General features: G+C 38.2%; 1 protein-coding gene across 1 annotated transcript in view; it reads right to left on the bottom strand.

Annotated features, from left to right (window-relative positions):
* Positions 1-1,114: 1,114 nt before the first annotated feature.
* The window catches only part of LOC106652759 (sodium/potassium/calcium exchanger Nckx30C), a 36,973-nt gene continuing 12,383 nt past the window's right edge, over positions 1,115-25,704 (bottom strand). Inside the window, exons 3-5 of the mRNA XM_023459695.1 lie at positions 19,240-19,375; positions 11,875-12,127; positions 1,115-1,529 (exon numbers count right to left, since the gene is read on the bottom strand). Coding sequence (XP_023315463.1) covers positions 1,289-1,529; positions 11,875-12,127; positions 19,240-19,375 — 630 coding nt within the window. The 3' untranslated portion in view covers positions 1,115-1,288. The remainder of the gene's footprint in view (positions 1,530-11,874; positions 12,128-19,239; positions 19,376-25,704) is intronic.

Raw genomic sequence — 25,704 nt, 5'->3', positions numbered from 1 at the left:
CAAGCTCCGGGGTCCAAACAATTTCTTGCGATCCTTTCAATAATGGCTTGCTGATAGCATTATGTAACGGAGCTTTGTACAGGAAGCATGAGGAATGAATCGCCGATAGAAATTCAACATCCCCAAGAATCTGCGAAGATCGTGAGCAGTACGAAGTAAAGAGTTATCTCGAATGGCCTTGACGCGTTCTGGAGGTGATTGAATGCCTTTAGCAGAAATCAAGTTACCGATAAAAGTTACCTCTGCAACACCGAAAACAGATTTCTGAACGTTGATGACGAGCCCGTAATTTTGAATATGCTCGAAAATAATTCTGAGGTGATTTCTGTGTTCAGACCCAGAGCGAGAGTATATATAAGGATATCGTCCATGTACACAAAGCAGAAGTCCAATCCATCTTCGTCCATAAAATGTTGAAATGTTTGACCGGCATTTCGAAGTCCAAACGTCATGAATGGAAATTCGAAAAGTCCGAAAGGGGTGATGATTGCTATTTTTCATATCTCCTCCTCAGCTACAGGAATCTGTTGATATGCCTTCACGAGATCAATTTTTGAAAAGATTCAGCATCCGTCGATAAATGAAGTAGAATCGTGAATATGAAAAACAGGATAACGATCCAGTATAGTTTGAGCCCATTGGATCAAACTAAGCATAGGCAGGCTTCATTATTAAGTACCAGGAGGCCACAGAAAAATTTTCTGGACATTTGGTGACCCGCATCTCATGTGATCACGTGGTTAGTTAAACGCTCATTTTAACTAGGTTTGTTCTTGTGGTTCAGTTCAATAATTTTTTTTATGTTAAATGATAGTTTATAAAAAATTATTTTTTGTTTTATCCCCTAATGAAGTCAAAAAAATTCTCGTTGAAACGTTGGAATTAAAAATAAATGATTTTACAAGTCCTCTTGTCTAAAAACACACTAAGTATGTGTTTGTTATTGTAATATTACCTAAACTGATTGATTTCTGAATATTAGTAAAATTCATTTGAGTTATATGTTTAACAATTTGAAGTTTTCTTCAAATTTTTGTAAATAATATTTATAAGTATTGCATAACTTAAGATAATGGAATTTTTTTCATGTTATTTCAAATCATTACGACCATAATAACGCTAGCACTTCAGACAAAACATTGTCTTACGTATTTTATTCATGAACTTTCGCAACAACAAACTTTTCAAATTGTAATTTCTAACTTTTAATTTTTTACAATATTTACAATGATTTAAAATTTGTAAACAAAATTAACAACTCACGCTTTTCCTATTAAATTCCTATTCATTATACGGGACAAACAATAATTTCATATTCGAACATTAATGACACTGCTACAAATAAAAAATATAATAAAAACATTGTAAAGCCCAATCCTCTATTCATTCGCCATTTAAATGTAGCTATGCTGATAATGACGAAGAGAAGCATACAGAATAAAATTGAAATGCTGCAGACCATTCCAACAGAGTTAACTTCGACTGGCGTTCCATAAATCATTCCGTACAGAAACCATGGTACTGGCAGTCTAAAAAATTAATTAAGCAATTTATAATAACTTTAAAAATTATATTTGTATGATAATATTATTGATTTGATTTTAAAACATAGAATATTAAGTATATAATTCGAATAAATCAAATAACCAAAGCCATCCAACTCTTTTTACTTTAAACCTGCATGTTCAAGGATTAAATGAATTGTACCTTCTGGGTTGATTCCATTTAGTTCATCGGGCAATCAAAAATCAAAAAAATTATATACTTGCAAATAATTAATCGAAAATAAGGTTGTTTATACACATTCTAAAACAAAATTATTCATAGAAACCAGTGATATCAAGTTTTCACTATGAAAATATGAAATTACACACATTTCTCTTTTATTAAAATCTCTTAATAATAACGAACATTTTGCCGTTTAAAAACTGATTGCAACGGGTTACCGACATAATCCCCTGCGACAAAGTCTCCGCTAGGATAAAATCTCCGCAGGGCAAAATCTCTGACACACAAAATATCACAAAATAACTCAAAATAAGTCATAAAGTAATATTTAAAGATACCTATAAAACATAAAACAATTTTTTTAAACGTGGCGGAGATTTTGTCGTGCTTTGGAATGCAACATGTATTGTGAGCATATAAAGCTATTACTCTGGTAAAATTTAGTTGGACATAAACAATTTCATTTTATTTATTTCTTTTTTGTTTTGATTGCATTCATATTAAAAAAAATTTCCACGACTGTACAACCAATGAAAAACATAAAAGTGCTTACATATTTTGAAATAACTCTCCGATAAATTGCTACCCAAAATGTATAGGTACGTGCCGAAAAAACTTGAACGATATATATTATGTATGAGTTCAAATCAATATCGAGTTACCAGTAGTATTTGAGTGCAACACTAAAGTTAATGAAAAAATTGATTGTTTAAACGCGTCCATGAACTATAGTAATAAGCTTATCAAAATCTAACATACATCATTGCAAAGTACTCTTTTCAATGAGTATTTTAGAAAAATAGAACTCTCTACGATACTACTTTACGATACTACTCTACGATTTTGGCACCCTGGAGGTCGTTTTCAAAGTACCATTTAAAGTATGTAAATTCCCTGATTTAGCTGAAAATGACTCGAATTTTTGGGCATTTTGCGTACACAAACGGTACTACTGGCAAAACAAACTACAGTTTGCAAAAATTACTCGTTGATAATCTTATTACTATAGTCCATGGACACGTTTAAACAATGAATTTTTTCATCAACTTTTAGTGTTGCACTCAAATACTATGCTAACTCGATATTGACTCAAACCTATACATAATATGTATGGATTTAAAGAAAACAAAATTTACAAGAAATCGAAAACAATTCGTCTCGATACGATGAATATAGATCAAGATAAAAGCATTTAAAAATTTACAAAATATCGATGAAATTTTGTGTTGTGATGATTTTGTTGAGTAGTGTATATTGGGACGGAGATTTAAATACTTATACTGGTTTTATTAGTTTCAAAACCTTACGGTAATAACTTTTTAAGTAATAAAAAAGAATATGTGAGATACGTACAAAAAGATGGGCAAACGCTTGCGGAAATTAGTGAAAAATTCAGTTATACATGCAGTATCGAAATCTGTCAAAAAAAAAAAAAAAAATGGAAAGAAAATTTATTTCTGAAAAAGGTAAATTAACCGGAAAGGTGATTGATAAGTTAAGCTTTTTAGCTCATCAATATTGGGTATGAAAGAAATGTTGCGAACCCCCGGGGACGAGGCTTCCAAATATGGTCTGCAGTTCAACGCGGCCAAGTGCATCGCGATGTCACCCTTATAAAAATTTCCTATAGGATCCCGCGAAATTCCTACTGGAATCCTATAGGACTCCTGTAGGAATTTCGCGAAATCCTATAGGAAATTTTTATAAGGGCAATCTTGATTTCCAGTAAGCGGAAGACATATAAAGTGTCGACTGCTGAAAGCTTTCAGATTGGCGGAGGGCCTATTCGTCAGCTTGGCCCTACCGAGCACTTTAGATACCTTGGGGTGCATTTTTCTCCCCTTGGTATCCGGAAGCCCGGGGGTACTTTAGTTCGGGAGTTGGCTAACATCGCCTCGGCTCCTCTAAAGCCCCAGCAGTGTTTAAAGATCTTACGCTGCTTCCTCGTGCCGCGATTTTACCACCAGTTAGTCTTGTCTAGATGCCATCTTCAAACTCTTAAGAGTCTTGACCGACAAGTACGCGCTGCGGTTCGCAAGTGGTTACGGCTACCATAAGATGTTCCCATTGGATACTTCCACGCGCGGTGTTTAGACGGGGGACTCGGAATTCCATCTTTCCGAACAGCTATTCCGGCCTTGGTTCATTCAAGGCTTTCGGATATGGCTGAGTCTTCCTGTGCTGCCGTTAGAGGTGTCTTTTGTCATCGATCGGTACAGGCTTCGATCCGATGGGCCGAAACGGCGCTGTCCTTTCATGGGCGGCCCCTTTTCGGCCAGGAGGCTCGTAGCAAGTACTGGGCTTCGCTACTTCATCAAGCGAATGATGGCAAGGAACTCTCCGAGTGTGCTCGTGTTCGTGCGAGCCACTCGTGGGTAGACCGTAACAGCGCGGCCCTCTCCGGACGAGACTACGTACAATTCCATCACGTTCGGGTCAATACTCTCCCAACTCGCGTTTGAACATCACGCGGCAGACGCGTAGTCGGTGGCCCGCCTATCGAGTGTCGAGCGGGCTGTGGTACTAATGAAACCGCAGCTCACGTCATTCAGGGCTGTCACCGCACTCATGAAGGCCGAATACTGCGACACGATGCAATTTGCCGTATCGCAGTCAGTAGCCTCCGGCAGTTGGGATGGAGTGTCCGGCAGGAGCCGCACTTTCATACCAGAGAAGGCTTGCGGAAGCCAGATATCGTCGCTGTAAAGGATCAGGTTGTCAAGGTGATCGATGCGCAAGTCATCAGCGCTTCATCGTCCCTTGACGACTCGCACCGTCGGAAAGTCGCCAAATATGATACCCCATAGATGATGATCAGGTCGCCAGTGAGTATGGGGTCGAGAACGATAACATCTCGTTCTCTTCGATCACGATCTCCTGGCGGGGTATCTGGTCCGCTGCTTCCGCCGCGAGTCTGTGCGAACTCGGATTGAGCAAATGTTTGGATTCCATCACGTTTAGAGCTGTCCGTGGTTCGTACATGAATTGGCTCCGGTGGAATAAAATGACCACGCACATCAGTGGTTATACAGGTATTAACCCTGCAGGTCGAAGAGAAGGCATAGGGTAGCCTTGACATCATCTTGCGCACATCTTTTGGAGAACGTGGTCTCCCACCATCTAAGACGGCAACACTAAATAAAGCCGCGTCCGAGCACTTCCATCGCTCGGGCAGATAGAGTTTTAGTGGGTATTCCATCACCGACGCAAATCGGTTGAGGGTGAGTCCCACACACGGGGAGGTTCGGGGTCGATTTCAACAAACCTCCTTACGGTGCGTAACGCATTTCTCTATCTATAAAAAAAAATGTACTATGGCTTGGCTATTCGTCGAAATAACGATTCTGTAGAGAAAATGAAAAATGCCATTTGATCAACTTATTACTACTGATGATAGTCCAAAACATCAAAAATGTCAAAAAGCTGCAATCAAAGGCGAACTAAAATTATTTAAACATAGTTATGCCGCTCTTTCTACGTATGTTTTAAATTCAATAAAACCCATGTATGAGAACTTGATTAAAGGTGCACTTTTAGAGCGATGTGTCTGAGGGTTCACGCATAATAATAATGAAAGTTTGAATCAAATAATCTAGAAAATTACCCTGAAAATTTTAAGTGATACTTCAAATATTGCGGAAATTGCAGAAAACGTAGCAGCGTGTTTTTTTAATGAAGGATCATTTGCTTTACTGGTTTTTTGGGAAGAGATGTGTATCAGTCTAGGATCAAGTACTCACGAGTGGGCGCGCTTATAGGACGTGCATCGGATCACTAGGGCAGACAAAAAACCTGCAGAAGGAACTAAAGAGGTAGAATTATCAGTAGATAAACCAAGAAAAATGCAGAAGATATTCTAGAACATAGCAATTATTTCTATTGCCCCGAAATTGATGATTCTATGTAAGAATGTATAAAAAATATGTATGGGCTATGTCACGTTAACCATGATAGTAAAAAAAAATGAAATTGAAACAAAGCATGCACGCTTGAAGATTACATTGACAATGAAAATCTTGAAATTTTCAGCCGTCTAGTTCCATCCCTCTTGGATCTTCAAGGTCTCAAGTTGGAATTTGATTTTTCAAATTTTATTCTGATTTCCTAGGGTGAATATGAAAAAATTGTTAAAACATGATTTTCAATCTAAAATTTGATGACAAACTCAAATTTGTTGTCAAAAGTCATAATTATAATTTTAAAAGCTATTAGTAATGTAATAAAGCGTATATGTCAAAAAATAAATGTGTTTGTCTCCAGCGGGTAGACCAATATTGTAATATGTTCTTCGATACTTCAAAATACAACTTATTATGAAGTTGAGTGATGGTTGAAACAATAGAAATCATTTGAGAGCATATTAGAGGTCAAAAACAACATTGAATGAAAAAACAAAAACTATGCTTTTTAACCAGAACTCTTTGATTTTTTGATTTCAGATGATCGAGTGACGAGTTATGATGAATATGAATAAAGCCCCTATTTAACCTAATATTAAGCTCATCTAAAAAAATTTATTTTTGAACTGTGGTATCCTTCAAATGACCTTGAAAAAAATACATATTCGAACGTGAAATTTTGCGCTCTTTTCAAATCCTAAATGGAAAATGGGACTCGCCGTGTTGAAAATCGATTTTAGTTTGCTGTAGCGTAGAGCTTACTTTCAAGGTCAAATTCAAGGTCACTGTTGAATTCGTCGAAAAATACGTTGGATATGGGGTTTTTGATTTAATTTTAATGCTTACTTTACGATAATTCCAGAGATGTCCAAATAGTTTCGCCGCCCTTTTTGTAATGTGTTTTGCCTATAGATATAAAGACTAAAATATCGGATATCAGGAGTCTCGTTCTCGGCTATGGAGGCAAAAACCCAACCTACATAATTTCAAACTATATGAGGTTGACTACTTTCCCATAAAATTTCAAAGAGATTAATTTTACTAGAAAAAAGTTACTGTTTATTAAAATCGAATGCGATGACACAGAGATCGATAGCTTAATCTAATCGTCTTCTTCGTCTATTTAAAAAAAGCTAAAAACGACAGTTTTGTGAGGGCTTTTTTTCACATACTCAAATAACATATTAAATTTTGGGGGAGATCCGAGAACCTCCCACACAAAAGTGGTACATATATAAAAATACCAAACGCTGCTAAAGATGTTTCACATCAAAAACTGCTCAATAATATGTAATGGCATGCACCTCCAGTAGGGTACGTCTATTCAGGATGATTTTCGTAGATACCTGTAAACAGGTGAATCAACAGGGAACTTTCCGAATGTTAATGTGTATTATACAATCGTGTAATAACAATAATTAGGCTTTCATTGAAAAGAGCGCCAGTCACAGATGGGACGCCTAAATCTTGAATATTTACAGAAAATACAAAGTTACATTAGCTAAATAGATAATGATTAATTAATTATTAGTTCCCGAATAACCGTTACAGTTCAATAATACAGCTTCGTGCCACCTTGGCTAGGCTATACGTAGACGATGACGGGTCGTAGAAACAGGGTTAAGATTCGGATGATGATCAAAAGAGATAGAGCCAAATAACTACAATAATAGTGGCGCAATGCGTAGCGATAAAGCAACGGTGATTTACAGTTAGATTCTCGCAATGGTTGACTAGTTGGGCCATGTCCGGATCTTACACAGCGCGGGCAGATGAGTAAGGCCAGCCAAGTCCTCTCCAAGAACAGCTCACACTCGGAATCGCGGGGATTGGATAATCGACCTTCCAGTCACTCGTGCCAACACAGAGTGATCAGTCCAACGCTCACTTGCATCCTTTAAATTACACTCAGCTCAATCTTCACCGATGCTGTCCTCTGTTTTCTCTCGCTTACACGAGTATTGCAATTTCGCTCGCTGTGCACGTGACACACACATTTCGACCCGCTTAAATAACACATGAGTACGCCGATCTCATTTCAGGCTCCTGAATGATTCTCTCTCGTTACTAGGGACGTTTCTAGGATGAGGTGGAGGAAGGGTTATAGTCGGAACCTGTATTGATCAACGTAACTTTGTTGTATTTCAATACAACTACAGTTGTAGCAATTTACTACTACGGTCGTGCTACGCTCTCAACGTGCATGTGTGTTGTGACATGAGCTTAATTCGCCGAGTTAAAATGGCCACGCACGCATGGCCCTATTGTTGTGGCGAATGTTTACATCTAGAGATCGTACAATAGATGTACAAAATGTTTGGAAGCAGTGCATATTTTTTCTCAAAAGAGCAAAGTAAATGCAAACTAACTCATAAGGGTAATTAGAAAAAAAGAAGGTTTCAAGTATAGTTCATTAACAGTAATCATAGTTGCAATTTTGGCATAAAAAAATATTTTCTTCGCCAGCTTTGTGCATATTTTGGACAGAAGAGGATAAATATTATTTCACTTACACTAAAGTATTAATGATTATTTTATAGTTTAATACTAGTCTAACTTTTACTAACTACCCTGGTGATTATCGATGTTAGAACTGATGTTGATTTCGCATACAATATAAAATCAACATCAGAATCTAGATTAGATTTGATGACAGTTCTGAAGCAAGAAAAAAATTGAGTTTAAATAATAAAAAATAAATTATAAATGAAAATACCTTGGAAATAATTGATGACACATTACATAACAATTTTTTTCAATGATGAAAAGTTTAAATTTTTCTCCACAAAAGTGGATTTGAACAGGTGATCAGTCGATTACAAGTCCTGCTCCTTACCATTTGAACAAGGAGAAGGGAAACAATTCACAATCTCGTTAAAAAACCAAGGCACATCTGACCCGAATGTTAGAACCTTGCAAGGATTCCTGTGATGATAACTACCGATGCAACCCGTGAGCTGACAAAAGGAGATGCTGGGTGGAGAAACTATCCGATGCTGCAGGTTATCGTGACCCAAACCATCTTTGGCTCTCGCTATCGGCCAGGTGGGTGGCCGATTCTTAGCCGAAATCAGTCAATCAGCTTGGCGAATTCATCGCATTGCGCGATGCTTACCAGACACTCTCCAGAGAGCTAACCACTTTCGTTCGGGATCGGAAGCTCAAGACAGTGGAGGTAAGCTAGCGTTGTGTGTATGATGACCCGGTCTAGTATCACTTTGAGTCATGTTTTGGAACCATCCCAGCTGCCTTCGTAGACGGGGGATCTAGATGGGTTGGGCATATACCTGGACGAAAAAAATAACTATAGCTTGGATCTCAAATCTCTCATCTGCAATCAAATATCAACAGATCTGGAGTCTCTGAGATCAGAGCTTACCGGCAACACCGCTGATTGTTTGACTCGTCTCGATAGAATCTTTGAACAGATGACAGAGTTTATAAAGGGTAGGCATAACCTCCATAATTATATAAAATTGTTACGGCAGTATACGGCTGTACCCTTTCCTGTGACGCTGCTTCAAACAAATAAAAAATTCCGGAACAAATGAATAATTCACACAATTTTTCACTTGTCACTCAGATCGTCACAGAAGTTAAAATTTATTGAAAACAAAAAAAATAAAATAAGTATAATAATACATATCAACGTTTCGCTGCTTTGGTACTCAGCCTCATCAGGACTGCATGAATTTTTTTTTGTTTTAAATAAATTTTAACTTCTGTGACAATCTGAGTGACAAGTGAAGAATTGTGTGAATTATTTACTTGTTTCGAAATTTTTTATTTGGTTGACGCAGCGTCATAGGAGAGGGTACAGCCTTATGCTGCCGTAACAATTTTATATAATAGTTCACGAAGGCATAAGTAAAATTTTATTATGATAACTTCTATAAGCCACTCGTAAAATGATAAGGAAGGTCAAGGCGATTTTCACGGTATACCATAACTTCCTTAATAACGTCTTGAAAATTTCTCACCCGAAAAGAATTGGAAGAACGACCTAGACTTCACCGTTACTAACGTTGGCAAGTAACCCAAGTAACCCAAATAGAAATCACAGGTAAAGTAGCAGGGTAAAGCCCACAATGCTCAATTGTTAGATCCCAAGACGGCTAGCACCACGGTGCCTGTCTAAAACCAGGGCAGCTGATGCCATAAATATCGACGGTGGCGAGTGGCAAAAAGCCCAGACAAGGCAGCAAAGGAGCAAAGACCCACGCTCGAAAGCATAAGAAAGCAGCACTCGAATGCCCCCGCCTTGATGTAGCGATAATAGGGGCCAAATACCCTACTCCTACGCCGTTTTTCTCAAGCGTCTAAGGACCGAGCGGAACTTGCAAAATCCGGTTGGCACCAAAATCAACAAGATCAGACGTAGTGCTACTGGGGATCTCCTACTATAACTTAAGAAGGCTTTGGGCAACACCCAGGAAATATGTCAAACATTTGACGAAGCACTGTGTGAGTTGGCTACTACAAGCGCTCGCCCTCGAACCAGCCTCATCGAGATCAGAGACCTCGACGAGGTCGCCATAGTAGATAAGCTTTGCTCAGCTCTACTTAAAGGCTTATATATACCTTAAATTCAAAATTTTTTTCATTCAATTTTTGAATAGGATTTTTCCGTCCCTTTCCATTGCATTTTTCGACATTCCAAAATTTTAATTTGCACTGAGATACAGCTGTTTCCGTGAGCCTTTTTGCTATACTTACATACTTCTACACCCGATGAGATCAAACTAAGTACAGGGAACTTCAGTATGGGGTACCAGGAGAACCCAAACAAATTTTGGAGCAAATCCATGACCCGGAGGTGGGGTGGTCTTCTTGTTAGTACATAATCATATCACTGAAACTTTCAATTTGGTTTTCGAAGACTGAATTTGCATTATTATAGAGTATTCAAAAGCTAAAATGATAAATCATCTGACTTATCACATGATTAATCATCTGATTTATCATCTAGCGAGCACTTGAGATCAGAGAGTGCGATGCCCATTTTCACTGATGGCAGTAAGATCAAGGACGCGACAAGCGTTGGTTACGGAATTTTCTGCCCGGTAACTGGGCATAGAGCGTCCGGAAGCTTGAACCCGCATTGCTCTATTTTCACGGCTGAGTGCCACGCAATTATCGAAGCTCTCGACTACATTGAGGGGCGGGACGACTCCAAATCGATAATCGTCTCCGACTCTCTCAGCGCATTGCTCAGCATACAAACACCGAAATTAGGCGCCAAAACATCAACGCTAATCCTCAACATCAGAGAGCGCTTGGCAAGGTATGCAGCCGAGAACCCGAGCAGGGAGGTGAAGCTGCTGTGGATTCCGGCACACATGGGCATCGTGGGCAATGAGGTGGTGGACGCCGTGGCCAAGGAGGCTACTCGGGAACAGCCCCTACAGTCGGCTCTGGTCCCTTTTTCGGATTTATCGGAAAGCTTTGCACGCACGGCCAAAAATAACAGCAACGGAAAGAACGAGGCGGATGGACAACATAAAGGAAGACAATACTTCGCGTATTTCCATAGCACTCGCTCGACCCCATGGTTCTCCGGGATGAAGCTATCCCGACAGCACATCGTCACTATAAATAGAATGCGAGCCAACCACACCAGCCTAGCTGAGTCACTTGAGAGAAAGAACATCATCTCAGACTCACGCTGCAGGTGTGGTCGCGAAGACGAAAACGTGAATCACGTTCTTTGGAACTGCCGGCTCTATGATAAACAGAGAAAGGAAATGCTCGGGAAATTGAAAAATATCAAGGTACACCCTCCACTGAACGTGGAATGTATCATTGCTCGCCCCAATATAAAGGCGTGCCTGATACTCTGCGAGTTTTTCGGCGTATGTGGACTGCGAGTCTGATAAGCGAGAAAACATTTGTAAAATTAAGGTTATAATTTGTAAAATATTTGTTCTATTTTCTAATTTTGTAATTTTCCAGTTATAATTGTTAAATAAAGTAAGTGCAGATGCCTTGCCAGGTAAAAGCACTTTAATATAATAAAAAAAAAAAAAAGATTTATCATCTGACTTTTTTTGATAGGGTCATCACCTCCTCTCACTTCGTATCCTAAAAAGTTAACAACGATGAACGGAGCCTTCATCGCGACCCCGTGACAACACAATTAAATGAATATTGTTGCTTACTATTACGAACCTGATTCTAACTAATTTTAACTAATAAGCTTTTTTAACATAATTTTCATATAATTTTTTATTAAAATAACAAAACTTACCCAACTGTAACATCAAAAATGTTACTGCCCACTGAACTAGATATCGCCATATCACCAAATCCCTTTCTTGCTACAATAACGCTAGTAATTAAGTCGGGAATACTTGTGCCAGCTGCTAAAAATGTAAGCCCCATTACTTCTGGGGGAATTTTTACTGTGTCACCAGCTATGTTGGCCCACCAAACCATTAGATATGAGTAAGCAGCAATCCAAAAAATGGACCCTATGAATGTAACAGGAAAAAATTTTCTGCCTGCAAAACTCCAGTGTTGTAAATATAAAGATAATAATATACTTTTTTATAAGTGTAAATAAATTATATGCTTTTCTATAAAAGTGTATTTATAATAAATTAAAGCGATTCGATCGTTTCTTATTATTTTCGTACGTTCTCGCTAAATTTCATATGAAAATGTTTTGAGTCACACAAAAAAAATTTTTGAAGATATGGTTACATACGCGTATAGCGGTGTTAAAACAAATAAAGATTAGTTCTTTCTACTCTTGTTGCGGAGGTGGAGTGGTAATAAAAGAGGACTATTTTTGGTAGTATTTTTATATTATAATTTGCATCGGTATTGTTTAAAACAATAATTTTTTGTAATGATAGTTAACAAGTGTCATTGTTCGCTACAGATCATACACACACGCATACTTATTCTTGCATTGGTGTTTTCACTGTGTAAGGTCGTTGGCTGCCTGTGATGTCGCTTGCCTGGTGACGTCGTTGTCTGCTTGCAATATCCCAAGGGAGCACTTAGCTAGTTGAGGTCTCGCTAAAGACTGAATCGCACAGATGCACTTATGTAGTTACAATAAATTATTCGCACGACTCACCCGGAAATAACACAATATTTTAAGTCCAATTGCTGACCATCTGCTTGAGCAGAAGTACAGCATTGGTTAACACTTTTTGCTGGCGAATTATAAATTTTTTTGTACAACCGTCATCACAAACAAACTAAGCGATACGCACTTTACGAAATTGGTCGTACAACGGAGAGGGCTCCTCTCGATTTCGGGAGGTTTTATGTCCCTTGGTGTTCTATCCCACCTCTGATGCTATTATGGAACAGCTCTGAGAGGGCGACTTGACCTTTGGAAATAGATGACTATTTCCCATGATCTGCCTTTACCATGTCCTGTGCACGTGACGGAAGACTAGTCCTTTTTACAACTGTTCCTCGAGAGTCTTACGCAACATACCTTTTATTCGCGCTTCCACGCGATCGTGGGACTTTCCCAGATTTGACCGATCCTCGCATAATAAATGTCTGCATATTGCAAGTTCCTGCGAGTCGTGATTGCTCAATTATTTTCGTTGATTTTAACTGCTTTAAAATTGACTTATTGAAAAGTATACAAACGTAAAAGGCTACATGGTAGGATCTAACAATATCTTCCCAGACGATGTTTTATTATGGTAGTCTGTTGGTAAAAGTTAAGTGGATTTCTATGATAATATACACTATGAATAGTCATTGATTCAAAGTGGGATCATTGTGAGGCTGGCATCAATTTCACGTTGATAAATTATTGTAGTGGGCTATTTCACGTCAAGCGTGATATGTCAAAAAAATTATTTTTAAACTGAGTAGGAATTAAAATTAGTAATACATACTCAGATTGAATGTTACTTTTTGGACTTAACACGCTTGAGGTAAAATAAGAAGAATTGACGTAGATTGTCTGATGATAAAAAATATTTCGAGAGTAAAATCAAGCTGATAATTTTTGACTTGTGAGTTTGATACTCATTCCATATATATGTTTAAGAATAAAGTTACAATATTGACATTAATGGATTAAGGGCCAATTTCTAAACCAAAAATCTTCCAAAAATTGCTCGAGCTGGTAGGTTGGGGAAATGTTTTAATAAAAAACCGAAGGCCTATTAGAAATAAGTGAATGTAGCTTAAGGGGGAAAGGTACTATGGAACCTCAATTAATTGCTCAAAATTCATTACTCATGGAAAGTTAAGTAGTCCGAGCGAGAGGTGTGAGTGTCGGTATGAGTCAATTCGAGTGTGAGAGAGTAAACAGGTAGGTTCCATAGAGGAACGAAATGAAGAACAGTGGACGGCCTAATCATCCTAGGAGAAGATCTTGACAGCAAGTGGTGAGTCGGGTGGCCCAGCCCTTAGTCGTTGTGTTTGTGAGTGTCGACGTGCCCGTCAGAGCTACAATCGTTGCGTCTCTGGTCGACCGTGTATTTAGTCTTCTATTGGAGGACGTCATGTTAATTGAGTAAAAATGAAACGATTAATCGTTATTGTTAATATTGAGTATATGTTTCTTTGAGTAAGAGAATGTGATTCTACTAGGTTTTTTTTCTTTCACCCAGCTGGAACAGACAACCGAGACCTTCTATGCGCTAAAATAGGCTTGCAAAGCCAAAAGACATATGACCTGAATGGTCGTATAGTACTTTTATATGTCAATACAAATAAAACAGCGATAAAGGCGGTGCCAAAGTCAAATTTATTAAAACAGGCGGTGGGCGAGAGTGTGTAATCACACACTACCTCGTCACCTAGTCGACGTTTCGCCGACCACTTTGTCGGCCTCTTCAGGACTGTTGTGTATGTGACTACCGATATTATATATAGGCAGTTATCGCAATGTCAATAACAATAATAATAACTTCGTCAGCGGATCGACCATCTCGGCCTCCCGACGGAGACCTTGTGTAATTTTTATAGTTCGACAAACTCAAAGTGTGACTTCATCTACAACAATGCGCTACAGAGTGTAAAAAAGAAATTTGAAAAGCTAAGTGCCTCAAAATCTGCGAATACGCAATCCAGCACGGATAAAAAGAACTGGTTGATTAATCTAACAAAAACCGAGATCTCAGCAGAGGTAGCAGACATCTTGTCACGCGGTCCAAAATTCAACGTACCATCACAATGGTGTACGAGAAACGCCGTTGAAACCGTCAAAAACCTCGAGTCCTGTATCAGCGCGTTGAAGTTAAAAGAAGAGGAAAAAAATGTGGCGAAAGACATAGGCTGCACGGTTCCGGAAAACTTCAAGCGCACAGCTAGCAATAAGAATCATTATAACAAATTTGACTACGAGACACACAAAAAAATGCAACAAGCACGATCCTTTCTCAAAAACAACAAACATTTATTTTTTACGAAAGCCGACAAAGGTAACGCCACAGTTTGCATGCAGGTAGACGATTATATAGAAAAAATGACGACACTCTTGAACGACAATGAGACCTATGAAAAAATCGACCGCGACCCATTTGAGAGTTTACAAACGAGGATGAAACTACTCTTGAAAGAAGTCAACAAAGAGTGTGACAGAAACCTTAGTGTTTTGCAGCTATCACTTAGTGGCACATCTTTAGCGAGGGCATACGTCTTACCGAAGATTCATAAGAAGGACGTGCCGCTACGTCCTATTATAACTTTGGTAGGTAGCTCAACGTATGTGCTCGCCAAGATTTTTTACGAAGAACTGTCACCTGTCGTCAAACCACCAGCTTCCCACGTCGACAACAGCTTCGACTTCAAGAGTAAAATCGCCAACATCTCATTACCAACAGATTATGTGCTCGTCTCACTAGACATCGTATCGTTATTCACGAACGTGCTGCTAAACCTTGTACTTGAAAGCCTAGACATACGCTACTCTGACCTCTCCAAGTCCCGCTTATCGTTTGACAAAGTCATGACTTTCTTATTCAACAACACCTATTTTAAATTCAATAACGTATTTTACCGACAAACCTACGGGACACCGATGGGAAGCTGCATCTCCTCATTAGCTGCAGACTTAGTGATGGAGGATTTAGAGAAGCACTGTTTGAGCGTACTGAAACAGCGCGGAGGCACACCACTGTTTTACTACAGATACGTCGATGACACCATCTTATGCATCAACAAAAAGGACATCGAACTGACGGTGAGCGTATTGAACTCTTACAATGAAAAATTGAAGTTTACACACGAAGTCGAACAAGATAAAAAGCTCAACTTCCTTGACATGTCTTTGATAAACGACAACGGCAGGCTGCTTTTAGATTGGTACCAAAAACCATCAAACACCACGTGACTACTCTCATACCATTCACGACACTCAACTCAACAAAAAATTAACATCATTTACAACTTAGTTGACAGAGCAACGAAACTATCAGATCAGCAGTTTCACGCCAAGAAAATCGAAAAAGTGCGAAACCTCTTGAGAGACAACGATTATCCATCAGCCTTCGTCAATCGACATATTTTCAAAAGAATGTGGACCCTCAAGCATTTCAAACCTGACTCACACACAATCGGACCCAATCCGACATGCAAGGCAATTTTAAAATTACCACACATCGACCACTTCTACGACAAATGTGCCAACATGCTTAGAAAATACAACATCAAGGTCATTCCGACTAAAAGCGAATCGCTCACTTCGCTCATTACCCTAGGAAAAGACAAGATCGACAAGCTTGAAAAAACAGGAGTGGTATACCATTTGAAATGCATGAACTGCACCAAAAGCTACGTGGGCCAAACAAAAAGGAAGCTAAAAATCCGCATGAACGAACACAAGAACGCAGACAGTGAGAAATCGGCAGTCGCAGCGCATATCGCCAAAAAAGAAGGACACAACATGGACTGGGCAAATGTAAAAATTTTAGACCAAGAGCCGAACTACCAACGTAGAACCATATCGGAAATGATTTTTATCAATGACACGCCCAACACACTTAATAAAAAAGAAGACCTTAAAGATTTAAACAATCTTTATTTTAACATCTTGAAATATATTAAGTAATTCTAATGATTTTATACACACTCGACGCCTCAGTTTCATATTGTTTACCATCGATTGCTTATTATTATTATTGTTATTGACATCGCGGTAACTGCCTATATATAATATCGGTAGTCACATACACAACAGTCCTGAAGAGGCCGACAAAGTGGTCGGCGAAACGTCGACTAGGTGACGAGGTAGTGTGTGATTACACACTCTCGCCCACCGCCTGTTTTGATAAATTTGACTTTGGCACCGCCTTTATCGCTGTTTTATTTGTATTGACATTTACCAAAAAGGCGCAACAATTTTATCATGAGTACTTTTATAGTTATAAGCAATTAGTGAGGTTATAGTTAGCGACGAGGTTCATGTAATTTTGAGGAATTTTTTCCTGATTAAGAGCCCATTCTTAATAATAATATTAACGAAACTAAGGTTATTCAATCTGCTCCAAAAACTAGCAAAGCGTAGTACTAAAGCTAGTCAGTTTAACTTAATTAAAACTCTAAAAAGTTTTAAAGCTATGTAACAGCTACAGCGTATAGCTCGTTGCGACTCTCCAGAAGTTGAAATAATATGATTTACATCGCGTAGTATCTTTAAGTATTTAATCTTAACGATCGTTCGATACGCGTATGATGACAGCACGCACGGATGTATTGTAGAGAAATAGTCCCCTGTAAATTCGCGAACTGCGTTCACAAGTTCAGATCTGTTTTGGCTCTCGTGGAATTAGCATCGCGCTGCAACACTTGCGAGACCCGTGTTTTCACGAAATATTCGACGACGAGCTATCCTTACGCTCCCTCCTTCGCTCTGCTGCTGCTACGCGACTCGCGGTCGGGATAAATGGTCATAATTCAATTTAATTCTTAACTTAAATTATCTTTCAATAAAAATTACCGTATATTTTACTTGAATGCGTTTTCTCTTCGCCCACTGGGTGATCATCCTTGCCTACAATATTACGGACAACTCCGCCGCGGTAAAAATTAATCTTCCGAGCTAATGCTCGGATACATAACGTGTACCCCCACTAGGCCAACCGTTATAGCTATGAAGTAAGATTCCATTTAGAGCATACTTATATTACTGTTCATAACATAACCGAAAAAATCTTAAACTTATTTTAATCATAAAAAGAATACAGAGCTTCGCACTCTAAAATTGTTATTTTTTTCTAATTTAAGATTAATTTAGACAAAAAAACCTGTAGTTATAACTCTGAATCAGTAAAAGAAAGTATTTTTTGTTCTTTCAAACTAAGCCGGTAAAGCTATTTTTTCAGACTTAGGCAAACTTTGTTCAAAATTTAATATTTTTAAAAATTACCAATTGTTGATAGCTTATTCTCTAGCTTATCTTCCCCCTTTCCTCCTCTCCCAATTTACACTGTAAGCTACTCGTAGAAAGAGGAAAATAGTAGGTCTAAATAAGAAGGCCTTCTTGGCCATTTCCTCTCATGCTGATATGAAGTAAACAATTTGAAAAGCTTTATAAGCATAAAACGTCTAAATATTGGCGTTAAATTCCCCTTCAATATAACGAAGATCATCATTTCTGGGCACTGTATGCATTATTACTCGAGCCCATTTCACTTCTTAGAAAAATTTGACTCAAGCGAGTTATATTGTATACTCAACCGAGTATACCAATATAAACACGGGCTTTGCCCGTGCTCATTGTGGATTTTGAGTGCATTTTACATGAATTTAGCATGGCAAGTTGATAGTTTCATATTATTAATATTTTGATCTGTTGAGTGAAGATGATATCATGAAATAATTTTAATTAGTAATGTCAGTTTTAGATTTTGACGTTTAGAAAAAAATAACGCTGAGTTCTTTTTAGCAGTACATATTTGCTAAAAAATTTATATATGGTGTAATGTTGGTAAATACACCAAGCGGCCTAAGTCTAGTGACGAGTCTGGTGAGTCAATTATATCCCATCCTCGTCACCACTGTTATATAAGAGAATAAAGGAGCAAATAAAGGTAAAACACAATTTATAACTGGAATGTAAAGTGTAGTTGCTTTATTGTATATATCAAGAGAGCTCACTCGATGCTATAGCTCGCTCCAAGTCTGTGACATAACTGAATCTTCTAGACTTAGGCCACCTGGTGTATTTACATACATTAAAACTTTGTCAAATCTTCAAAAGCCGTTACTCGAATTCAATGGGCATTTTGTTCTGGTTTTTAAATTTTTGTAAGTTTCAACAAAAAAGAATTAAAATTTTATCAGATTTACTTATATAGTATCAACTAATGTGAGAGGGAGAGCCGTCGTTGGTGTTTACATTTAGATGAAAAATATCTGCATCTCAATGCTAACAAAGGCTCTTAAGGGTACAAGGCTCTGCACCAAGGGGCAGATATTTCCATTGTCTGGGAATAGAACTTTGATGTATATACTTTTGCAAGGCTCTGGTGAATAATAAATAATTGAAATCATTAAATATTTAACTGAATGATTTCCAAAATTAAAAATTTCTTAAAGTAATGGTATTTAATATATTTCATTTGATATTTCTAAATTCTATTAGAATAAAAGAAAATGACCAAATTGTGATATAATTAAATTATAATACCTTTTGGTGTTCTAGTGTCTGGTAAGGTTAGCCATAACGGAAAAAGAATAGGTGCTACTAAAATGTAAGTCATTCGCTTTTTTGAAGTACTTGGCCAGCTCATATCAAGTGCGTCAGATGCATTATTATCTTCCACCTGAACAATATCATAACAATTATTTAATTTATGTATTTATAAAAATATATTGTAATGTTTTTCAAATTAATAATTCTAAAAAGAACTGATCTTTCACCATAGAAACGTTCACTTCATGATTGCAGAGATCAAAATATCAGTTAAGTGTTATAAAAAAATGATGATTTAATGATAAGTTTGAAATCCTCTTTAAGGTTAAAAATGTAGATAAATCAGGAATAATCATAAACGTGGCCGTTCTTGGTTTGTATCTCCTTCTTTGTCTAAGAATGTCTATTGAAATCATTATCTCTCATTTGTTTTAAAACGTTTGATTTCTCGCAGAGCTCTTTACCTACAAAACCCTGGGAGAACTTCTGATACAAACAAACTAACATAAAAACGTATAATACACTACCTCTGGCCCTACATATGATTATCATATGTCAATAAGAATAAAACAGCGATGAAGGCGGTGCCAAAGTCAAATTTCATTAGAAAATAGGCGGTGGGCGAGAGTGTACAATCACACACTTCTTGTCCCCTAGTCGACGTTTCGCCGACCACTTTGTCGGCCTCTTCAGGACTGATGTGTTCGTATCTACCGATATTACATATAGACAGTTACCGAGATGTCAATAACAATAATAAGCAACTGATGGTAAACAATATAAAATGTTAAAATAAAGATTGTTTAAATCTTTAAGGTCTTCTTTTTTATTCAGTGTGTTGGCACAGCCTTTATCGCTGTTTTATTCTTATTGACAAATACCCAAAAAAAGCGTAACGATTTCATTATGAGTTCCACCGGCCCTCGGTTGAAATCGGGCAGAAGTTCAAGTGACAGTTCTAACAATATAACTATTTTCAAACGCATAAAAGCAACATATGGTATTAAGACACTGAGATGTCTCAAAAATTGGCAAAAGTGGAGATCTGACTTGGCCAAAACTAACGCGAAAAAGTGGTTTTTTAGTGCGTGTAGACTTCCCCGACTGGTACCACCATATTTGAAAAATCAGTTCAAGAACATTATATGCTTCTACTAGCAATGTATGTAAGACCAAGAGTCAATCAGTTCTAGACATGCTGAACAGAAAATGGCTCAACTAACTGATTGACGATATCCACATAAAACGTGGAGAACTGTACAGACTGATCAACAGACTCCGTCAACGGATTGACCATCTCGGCCTCCCGACGGAAAGGTCGAGATTACTGTGTAATTTTTATAGTTCGACGAACACAAAGTGTGACTTCATCTACAACAATGCACTACAGAGCGTAAATAAGAAATTTGAAAAACTAAGTGCTTCTAAATCTACGACTACGCAATCCAGTACGGACAAAACTGGTTGATTAATCTAACAAAAACGGAGATCCCAGAAGAGGTAACAGATATTTTGTCACCTGGCCCGAAATTCAACGAACCAACACAGTGGCGAACGAGAAACACCGTTGAAGCCATCGAAAACCTTGAGTCGTGCATTAGCGCTTTGAAGTTGAAAGAAAACGAAAAAAATGTGGCGAACGACATACGCTACACGGTTCTGGAAAACTTCAAGCGCACAGCTAGCAATAAGAATCATTATAACAAATTTGACTATGAGACACGTATAAAAATGCAACAGGCACGATTTTTTCTCAAGAACAACCGTGATGACAAACGTAACCCCCCATTTCCCATAAGAGTAAGGTCTTATTATCCGCGGTACTTTTGCTAAGCGAACCCCCAAGTATCTACTCAATTTCACAGGCAGGAGGGTCTTTAGCTTGTAGATCAGGACTTCGCGCCAAACCCTGTCGAAGGCCTGAATTACGTTCAAAAATAAACGGTCGTTGGCTCGGTGCGTAGCGTAGCTAGGCATCGAAACAACGTCCGTTCGAGAGGCCATGGGTTCGAATCCTAGAGAGAGTACTCAGATTTTTTCGATTGTCATTCAGTGGTATGAAAAATTAATGTGCTCCGGTTGTTTCGGAGCAGGCTTTTCCTGAAAGATGGAGAAGGAGGGTGTGCCCTCAATACTTAAGTACTACGTACACTCCCAGGTTTACATTGCCCTATAGGTCCTCAGGCCTGGGCAAATGCGAGATAGTGGGGAGGGGGTAATAAAATCTCTCCTGCGTATGGGCTATATAGCCTCCCACAGACCTTCTCAGGAAGAAGCTATAGAGAGAAAAAAATACCGCATTGCAGTAGAACTTCTTCACTATTCACCTACTCAGTGGTAGTGGTTTACTTCTAAATCCAAACTGGTGTTCTGACTAAACTGGCTTCTGATAAAAGACTTGACTGGGATTATTTGATTTAATTTTGTTTGGATCGTTCTTTCAGTAATTTTAGAGAATACCGGAAAACACTTATTTTCCCGTATTTGGGTCCTACCCCAGGGTCTTGAAATTACAATCAGCTGGGTTCTTTTCAATGCATTGGGGAAGTTACACAGGTGATAACAAGCATTAATAAAAATTGACAAGTATCCATGTAAAATGTAAAATTTTTCAAGTATTGATCTTGACACGACTTATAAAAATATTTTGAAACAAAATAAAAACATTTGATTGGTGTTGAAAATTTCTATTTAAACGACGTTTTGGACCGTTTCCTGGTCGTTCTACTGATCATAGGAGACGGTCCAAAACGTCGTGTTAATAAAAATTTTTATAAGCCCGTCAAGATCAATACTTGATAAATTTTAAAACTACACATAATAATTAGTTGAGCAATTGGGAATAATTATTCATTGCAGTATCTATACCGCTGTTGATTTTAAGAGGAATATTGCAATTAATTGAGTTATTTAAATGTTTCTTGTAAGTTGACCAGTTTGTTGAAAGTAGGTAATGGTGTAGTTATGGAGTAATTGACAAGAGATGTGAATTAGCACTGGAAAATGGTCGGAGCAACTGCTCGCATTGAAATCATTGGGATTCAAGCCCAAAATAACAGTAAAATACCGTGGAGTATTTTCTATATTGATGTGTGTGTGAGCGCTGGCGCTGATACGCGTCTTACGTTGTATGTAGAGTGAAAGTAATAATAATAATTGTATAGCGCGACCGAATTAAGGCGCGTAATTAAGTAAATAATAAATGTAAGGGGGTATTTTTGTAACGGGTTTTTGCGGCAGTTGAAGCCGATCGATATTAAAATAAAAATCAGTTCTTCTCTGCGCTCAGAGTCGAAGACTACCAAAGAAAAAAGCGTCCTTCGACCTTTACTTTTCTCAAGCTTTCCCGCCTTTTCACGTACCTCCACGAAGACCGAGCCAACGGACACTCAACTCTACACCAATATATAGTGTCAGAATAGAGGTTGTGACAGTATGGTTAGGCACCTGAAGTCTAGAGCCCCACCAAGGGTGCTTGGCATTGAAATTACCACCCGCCACAAAACGAATTCCTAGACGATTGAAGTATGATAGTACATTTCATGTAAAATTCGGTGTTGAAAATGCACTGATGAGAAGGAGATTTGCCATGTACGTTTTCAGTGAAAACGGTAGTAGCCTACGCAGGTAGTTTACACAGAAATTGGTATTCCGTTAAAGTATTATGCTAGGTTTTAGAATAGCTGAGCTACCACGGGCCTCTATAGTCAGAATGATTACAGCCATAAAAACTGCAATTGCGTTTTGCGAGAAAATTTTTTGAAGTACAGTGTGTCTCTGAGGTATCATTAATATTTCCTAGCAAAGCGGTTATTAAATTTCAAAATTATAATTATAATTATAATTAGAATTAGTTTTAGCATTTGATTGTGATTGAGTTGCCAAGGACAAAAATCTTTCATGGCTCATTAGAACTACGTAGGTACAGAAAAGCAGACGCGGCATAGCTACAACCAATACCACAAAAAAGAAAAGAAATCAGTGTAAATCACATAATTCGAAGTGATCTCCTTGTCGTTGTCCTGTGCCATATAAAAGCATATTAAAAATGCTAAACGATTCAAAAGTTGATTAGATCGAAAAGAAAATTTGTTGAAAGCCAAGGGTACGAAACTGAACAATACTTGCTGCTCATTAGTAAACATTAACAAATTGATAATAAAATTGGTGAAAACCAATGAGCAGCAAGTATTGTTCAGTTTCGTACGCTTGGCTTTCGGCAAATTTTCTTTTCGATCCAATCAACTTTCGTATTTATTGGCTTTCGTATTTAATCTCTTTCTGACATTTCGATTGGTACTTAATTTTTCCTAATGCAACATTACCTCCACCGAGCAAATGATAATTTTTTTTTATAGAAATTTGTAATAAATACATTATATTTTAAAACATTATGCTTATTTCTTTCGGTTTTTAGAAATAAATTTTACACGATTGGATTTTAGCCCGAGAGTCCGCGATAGAATAGTGATTTAGGCCAGAAAGGCCCCACCCCCCCAGTCTTTGCACATCAGTGACTAGTCTATGGACGTAGATGGTAGTGTCTTCTACGTAAATGTAATGCCTGCAGTTCTTCAAGACATGAGGGGGTCGTTGACATACAGCGCGTGGAGCAATGGCCCCAAAATGCTGTCTTGCAGGACACCCACCGTCCTTGGCAAAGTCACAGATTTCTCACTGCGAGGTCCAACTACTTGCGGCGTACGTCCAGTCAGATAAGATTGAACCCAGTAGCACGCCAAATCAGACCAACTCAGGTGTTTGAGTTTGTTGCCGAGGATACCGTGGTTGACATCATCAAATGCTCATAAGAGGGTGACTTCTTGGCACTTAATGGCCTCCCTTGCATCGTCCAGTATGCGCGGGAGGGCACTTTGTGTGCTGTATCTCTCGGGAAAACCCGACTGATACTTATCCACAATCTGTATTCTATGCAGTCGACAAACTGCGCATGAGTAAGCCTCTCCAGGAATTTTCGACATAACACACAAGAGGCTTATAGGCCCAAAGTCAGCCACGTGGCGAGGGTTCCTTTGGCACAGGCATATTATCAGTGACTCGGCCTCGGTTCAAGTCCGCGCAATGGCTTTAACCACTTCAAAGAACTGAAATGGTGGATACCCAGTTGAAAATAATTGCATGGATACTCACGAAGATAAGTTATCCACGTGGATCGTACAGGGATTCCACGTGGATCGATCATGGTATAAAAAAAATGCAGTCGCTGCGGGTTTTCAACTGATTCACGTTGATTTTTTTTTCAATCCTCGTGGATTTTGGACTTGTTCGCTAGAACGCTGGAAGGATCCGCGAGGTCTCGTCAGTGAATCGTCACGGATTTTCAACTAATCCTCGAGGATAATTGAATAACTGCTAGAAAAAATCAGGTGAAAAGTCAGGTGAATTATCAGGGGAAAATCATGCCAAATTGTCTTTCTTCAGGTAACTGAATTTATCGTGTGAGAATATCATCCGGGTAGCCTATTTTCGTCTCCAGGTCAGAACAGAACTTGGTGATGACTTTCTTCGGGTAGTCGTGATTTTTTGATGATCGCTGGTACCTGAAGAAAGTCATCGCAAAGTCCGGATCCTAACTTAGTACCCATCCAGAGAGAGAGCGAAAGCAAGATTTTAAAATTATGATTATGTTGTACAACTAGTTTTTCTATTGAGTGGATAATCCATGTGGACATCCACGCAATTTTTTTCAACTGGGTATATAATCACTTAAGTGGATAAACACTGCCGATAAGCGTCCCGGGATATGTCGCTCATGCTCGAAAGGTTGCGACGAATTGCTGATTAACCCATTAACTCGCAAAAGTGCAATTTTGTGCATGAACAATTAGACAATTGATTTTTAGAGGTCTCTAAATGATCAGTTTAGGCAATAGTTTTTAATCTTGATTTCCAAGACTTTAATAATGATTTTTCACGCAAATTTTAAATCTGTGGAGCTGACAACATCTAAAGATGACTATATTATTATGCCACAATGTAATTTGAATTGTACACAAAGTGAAAAAATGTCAACCTCGACCAGGAGTCGAACCCGGAACTCCTCGCCTATAGCCGGGGAGAGCTGTACCAATTTTGCTACCGCCATGGTCAAATCTATCACTTGTTTGTGTACGAGAATAATGATGCTATTTGCTTAATTCAAATATTAGATTTTTTTATATGAAGTTGCACGCGTTCGGAATATTCGACTCGTTACATTCATTTGTGCATGAATTTTCAAGTGTAAAAAAATCTAAGATAATTTTAAAATCTTTGCTTGAAAATTCATATGTATTTAAGAAATATAGGGGCTAGATAAAAATCGCAACAATGCGTTTCTTGAAAGTTCAGAGAAAAATTGCACGATTGCTGGCGTTATGGAAACCCTCCGAAGGCAGGGCAGGGTACAAAATCGACCTTGAAAAATTTTTAAGTCAAAAAATCACGTTTTTCTTTTTA

Source organism: Trichogramma pretiosum, unplaced genomic scaffold (genome assembly GCF_000599845.2).
Source record: "Trichogramma pretiosum strain Unisexual culture from Peru unplaced genomic scaffold, Tpre_2.0 scaffold32, whole genome shotgun sequence".
Classification (NCBI taxonomy): Eukaryota; Metazoa; Arthropoda; class Insecta; order Hymenoptera; family Trichogrammatidae; genus Trichogramma; species Trichogramma pretiosum.
Note: the sequence above shows the minus strand (reverse complement) of the source record. Positions and strands in the feature narration are given on the sequence as shown.